The following is a 6000-nucleotide window of genomic DNA, read 5'->3' on the forward strand; positions in this document are numbered from 1 at the left end:
TTGAGAGGGGGTGTTAAGCCAGGCAATCTCCAATTCTCCAGGACCAGATAAACAGGTACAAACACCACTGGTGCCTCTCCAAATCCTGTCAAAGAAACCTCGCATCGGAGGCAAAAACCACAACCAAAGAAATGTCAAAAGCCCCGGTGCAGAGGAGAAACAAAAATAAAAAATTATTTAAAAAAATGTTTTTCTGGTCTGACCAGATCTGGCCGACCAGATTGACCTGGTCGGTCAACTCTGACCAGGTCGGTCAACCTACAGGTTGACCGACTTTTTCTGCCCCTTCCTATTTAAAGGGGGGGGGGCTAGGTATTGACACATTATCTCTTCTCCAGCTCCAGAGGTTCCTGCACACCCTGAGCCACTTCTGCCTCCTGGCTGCCTCCTCTGCTGCCTCAACTTCTGCCTCCTGGCTGCCTCCTCTGCTGCCCTCTTTTCTGCCCCAGATCTGCTCCTTCTTTCTGCTCAGATCTGTCCTCCTTTCTGCTCAGATCTGTCCTCCTTTCTGCTGCAGATCTGTCCCCTTTTACAGCTCCAGATCTGCCCTCTTTTCTGCCCCAGATCTGCCCCTCCTTTCTGCTCAGATCTGTCCTCCTTTCTGCTCCAGATCTGTCCCCTTTTTCAGCTCCAGATCTGTCCACTTTTCTGCTCCAGAACAGCCTTCCTTTCTGCTTCAGTTCTGCTCTTCTTTCTGCATCAGATTACCTCCAACTTCCGCTCCAGATTCCGTTCTTTCTATTCCAAATCTGCAGCAACCCCTTCATCAGTTTGTTGTCTCAGATTTGGTTCAGTTCCAACTTGTGGAGCTAGTGCAGAAGTCTACTACAGTTGTCAGGACTGAAGTTTGTTTCAGAGCTTCTCTTCACTTGTACTAAGTTCCGTTTGTGATATATATATCTTCTTCAGCCATTGATTGTCTTCAGTATTGTTTTATTTGTCTCCAAGTATTTTCTTTATAAGTAACAATGGAAGTTGAGGCAAAGCCGAAGGATGTGCTGGATGGACAGGGGAGGATACTTATACCAGTAGATGGAGATGAGCTCGAAGTGTGGGAGGATAGAGATACCCATGCCCTAGCCTTGATCATAGGGACTATGGCAGACTCAGTAATTCCTCATGTCCAGATGGTTGACACGTCAGTAGAGGCGTGGGCCATTCTGAACAATCTACATGAGACAGATAAATCATCCCGAATCTTGCCTCTTCACAACAACTCTACAATATGGATATGGATAAGGGAGATTCTGTTCATGACCACTTGACGAAGGTCGATACCACGGAGTTTCAAGAGTTTCCTTATGACTGTGACAGTAGGACAGAGAACCAAACCTCTGACTTTTGAGGAATTGGGTTCGTTACGAGGCTAGGGAGAAGCAAAGACAACAATGACAAGGCGTTGCTGGCAAAGGACAGGGTAAGCCTAGCGGTGGCAAGCCCGAGAAGGATGATTCTGGAGATGATGAGGATACTTCCAGTAAGAAGAGAAAGCAAAAGAAGTGCTTCTATGGTGACGAGACAGGCCATTTTGCTAAGGATTGAAAAAAGAAGGCGACGGATCATAAGAACAAAAAGGAGTCGTCCAACTCAAACTCAGATGGTGAAACAAAAGCTATGACTAATGTGGTAATCAAAGAACTGTTATTGGTAACATCTCCATGTGTTATTGAGGCCATATATGCAGACCTAGAAGGCACAGTGAAGATATATGATATTGAGATGTGGGCCGACGTGGAGTCAGAGACCTTTGTGAAGGTGGACAGCAAGGAGTGCTTGACTCTTCCAAGTGCGTCGTTGTTGATACTAACATGAGGGTAGATTCCATGGAGTGCCCTAGGGTTTCAAGTTCAGATTGATGCTGTAATTCAGAAGGAGGCATTGCAGGATTACACGGGTTATTGGTATGTGCCTCCATGAGGTGCATAGTTTGCTTTCAAAGCAAGCACCCAAGCAATACAACGTTCTGGTATGTACTTGATGTCATTAATTTGTGTCTTTATAGCACACTGTGGAGAGAATCTGCTCTTCATGTGTCTCAAGTAATGCGAGATTGGAAGGAATGTGCCTTCTTCAAAGGCAGAAGGGGAAGTGTGTGTGCTTCAAATCTCGAACGCAGATTGCTGGAAGGTGATTATGGACAAGGTGTACTGAAGCCAGAAAAGTACTTGCTTGAGAACTCAGTGAGAGTTGATGGTCCAGGTTATCTGGAGATATTCTTGGGATTTCATTTCACGAGATGGTTGCGAACCTTGCTAGAGGAAGGACGGGTTGAAACAGACCCTGAGAGCATGATGCCTGGAAGACTCCAAGTCGTTCACTCATTACGAGGGGGACAGCTGCAGCTGGATTGCTCGAGTTCAAAGGCGGGAAAGTGACTGAAGGTGGTGGTGCCATCTGGTGCTACCTTGGATGGACCTGTGTACCAGGATGGTTTGCTTATGCAAGACCGGACCTGGAGGAGCAGGAGCCACTAGTTGAAAAGTCAGGAACCAGAATCGACACCAGATTGTTCCAAAGGGTTTCATCATGGGAGCTGCTGGGGCATTGGGCCGAGATGTGTAGGTGACGCTCGAGGTGGAGCACACGGGCTCAAAGATCTAGAGGTACCAGCAGATAGTAGGAGAACCTTTTGGTAAGATCACAGGACCACATCTTGGTGGGACTCTGGATCTATCTTTTGTATAGTGTCCATAGCTTTGGACGGAAATCTATTCTTTTGGTGGATTCTACATCTGGCTTGGATCATTGTGTATTTGCTAGTCTGCACAACACATATGTGAAGCACATTAAGTAAAGAATTTTGTGATTCCACCCACACCACATACTGTGTAAGCTCTTGGGCTATTCTATCAATCTTCCACTGTGCGTACCCTTTGTTGGTCGATTTCTATCAGACTCTCCATAAACTGTAATTGTTCCCATCCAATTGACTTGTTCTCAGCCATCTCAGACAGGGATGTCAGAAGGAAGAGGAAGTAGATCTGAAAAGGGAGGGTGGGTGGGAAAGAAAGTAGAGAAGAGGACTGAGGCAAGAAAAGAGGAGAGCACTGGAGAAGACAATGAAGAGGCTTGCTGTCTGAGGTTCCTTCATGTCCTTGCTGTCCTGGCCCTAGAAATGCCTCCTCTCTGATCTGAAAACACCCTTCAAATGAGTTGCCCCTTGCTGCTGTATACCCAAACGGTCCATCCCTCCTTACTCCTCTTCAAACCGCTCCGAACAGCAGCCCTCCACGTGTGCTGGCTCCAAGTGCCCTCCACGTATCAGGCTCCAGCAGCCCTCCACGTATCATTTTCACCGTGTGCGGGCTCCAAGTGCCCTCCACGTATCAGGTCTTCAGCCAACCTTTGGCTCTGATACCACGTGAGAGTGCAGCAGAATATGAACAGCAAAGGAGAGCAAACACCATAAGCAAAGGAACTGCGAAGTGGAAAGAGAGACTGCACAAGAACTCTGGAAAAAGGCACTTTACTGCTGGGTAAAACCTCCAAGGAATGAATGATACAAAGGGATATATAGCCCCAGGTCCCCTCTAGTCATACCTCAAGATAGGCCGACCTGGTCTAGATGATATATGTCTATTTTTTAGAGAGCATATTCAAGCCCACAACAAATCTACTAGATGGTGGCACCCTGAGCACACCTTTTGTATCAAGTTTTGTCCATCTTGGGAGCAATCTAATACATGCTTTGCTGTTCTAATCTTCTGTACATTGTTCAAGATCTGTAGATTCGATCTTAGCACTGTCTTTCCTGGGCTACGTTTCTTTACATTCTTCCACTGCCGGCAGATTCCAGACTTGCCAGCCAGCTCGGGGGCAGACTGCACGTCAGCCAGATATGCGACCAGATTGCTGTCTCTACAGATCAGGCAAGTTTACAACCTGAAGGACAGACCGGGTCATTTAAGACTGACAGTCTCTACCGATTGAGAGGGGCAGCAGACTATAACAGCAGCTTTCAGCCCCTTATTAATTCAGGCTCTTCAGCAGCCTTCAGCTTCAGTTCAGCAAACAGCACCCATAGTTCATAATCTTCAACAGGGAATAGCAGTCAAGAAGGTCCGTGCTTTCACCACAGCCAGCCTTTTCAGTTGTATTCCTATTTCTAGATCTATTCTATGGATGTTGCATTCTTGCAACCTCACATACATGTGCGCACTCATATATGTGATCTCTCTCTATTGTTTTTAGTCTTTAGAATTCCAGTCGAGCATTGTGGGGGGCAAGTTGTACTGTCAGCTTTATAAAATGTCCGATGCTTTCGGACGTGTAATGAAGTAGGAACGCAGTGTCCAATGCAAAATTGGGCTTCCTCTATTGCGCCAGCCAGATTTGTCGCTATTGTCGAAAAGTGAACGCACCAAGTTTGAAAAGAACAACTTTACCCTTGTTGACTGCTTAGTGTCGCTTGTTGAAAAGCTATCAACTCTCACATTGCAAAAGAAATGTCGGATCAACGGAACCTTCCTAGCTGGTTGAAAATGGCGCGTAAACGACGGAAGTGCTTTGGTCGAGGACAAATAGCGATGAAATCAAAGCCGTGACGAAGATTGTGTGTGGATGACAAAACAATTCGAAATAACAACAGTAATCAGTCGCGTACGTAATTGAAAACAATCCGTAGATCGATCGCCGTTCCAGCGATCTCTGCGGTGTTGAATAATCAGCTCGAAAAACACGGAAGTCTTGCACGATCCAAGGACTTTGCTTCCGTTGTTCAAGCGGAGAAAACCAAAAGGCTACGTAGGGGAAGGATTTTATGCCAGAAAACCGGGCAAACGGACAATTCTACGCGTGAAGAGGAAAATTAAAATGGTCAAACTACCTCGAGAGAGAATGTAGAAAGGGCAGCCACAGCTTCTTCGACGGGAACCGCCATGGGAGCTATTTTGCGGAGAGATCAGGACACTGCAGGATCAGAGCACCGTAGCCAGAAATTGCTCAAGCTCTTTGAGGTGAGTGAGAAAAAACCGACGAGACAACATAGCCAAAATGGTGGAGAGGTGCGAGCATAGAAATGAAAGAGCGTCAAGCTTCTCTGGCTGCTGCTGTGAGGACTCTAAGTGACAAGGAGAACTTGGAAGGCACCCTTTCACTCAGCTTTGCGGTCTCGAGTAAGTGAATCTTTTGTTTATTTATCTATGCAACTTGCTCACTCACAATTTATTATTGTAATAGTTAGTTTGGAAGGTGGTGGGTGTTAAAGGGGAGGGAAAGGGAATAAGTAGCAACAATAAGGTCATCATCCTCTACCCCGCCCTCCACTAATCCTTTGGAGACAATGACTATACAACTTATGACCTTGCACTATGTGGAAACACCACCATGAGCTATAAAATCATTGTTTGTAAGGACTCAATTTAAGCATTCTTATCAAAACATCGAGAGAATTGTTACCCCTTAGTTGCAATACATGTCCACCTTAGGACTAACTAACCCACTCGATGGATACCCCTTAATTTGCAATCAAAACAAGCACTTCTAGTTTTCTTGATTTGTTAGGGTAAAGGGTTTGGGCTATATTGTTGATTTGTTAAAGTAAAGGGTTCATGGTATTCAAGTTGGCAAAGGATTTCCTTGTGAACTTCTAGTAGCTAGAGTTTCTAACAATAAAGCATGTATTGGGAACTAGACATGCCTATGTGGCAATGCATAAAACAATCTTGATTTCTCTATTTACAAAGTCCTCTTTTATCTCTCTTCATATCAAAAATAACTCTATATCCTAAATATCCAAAAGGATACTCTTCGAATCTCAAAGAACTCTATATCCTAAATATTCATTGCTTTCCTAGACAGACAACCAATGACACTTGGGTGGAGGCATGTGCCATATGACTATAGCCACGTCTACCACTCACAAAAAGGTTTGCTTACCTTGTTTGGGCTAAACTCACACTTGTTATGCATGTGAGCTTAAACGCAATCGAAACACAAAATAAATTCCATAATTACTATTTTAAGTTGTTCATACACTTGTTTTATTTGCCTTCTAGCACT

At 45.1% G+C, this 6000-nt stretch overlaps 1 protein-coding gene across 2 annotated transcripts in view; it reads right to left on the minus strand.

The window, feature by feature from the left end:
• Positions 1-5113, minus strand: part of PIR121 (transcription activator) — a 312434-nt gene extending 307321 nt beyond the window's left edge. For both annotated transcript variants that reach the window (XM_087382159.1, XM_087382158.1), the window contains exon 1: positions 4826-5113. In XM_087382159.1, coding sequence (XP_087238285.1) covers positions 4826-4879 — 54 coding nt within the window. In that variant the 5' untranslated portion in view covers positions 4880-5113. The remainder of the gene's footprint in view (positions 1-4825) is intronic.
• Positions 5114-6000: the final 887 nt, after the last annotated feature.

This window comes from Dipteris shenzhenensis, chromosome 12 (genome assembly GCF_047967505.1).
Source record: "Dipteris shenzhenensis isolate YYH24624 ecotype China chromosome 12, Dip_SZ_1.0, whole genome shotgun sequence".
NCBI lineage: Eukaryota > Viridiplantae > Streptophyta > Polypodiopsida > Gleicheniales > Dipteridaceae > Dipteris > Dipteris shenzhenensis.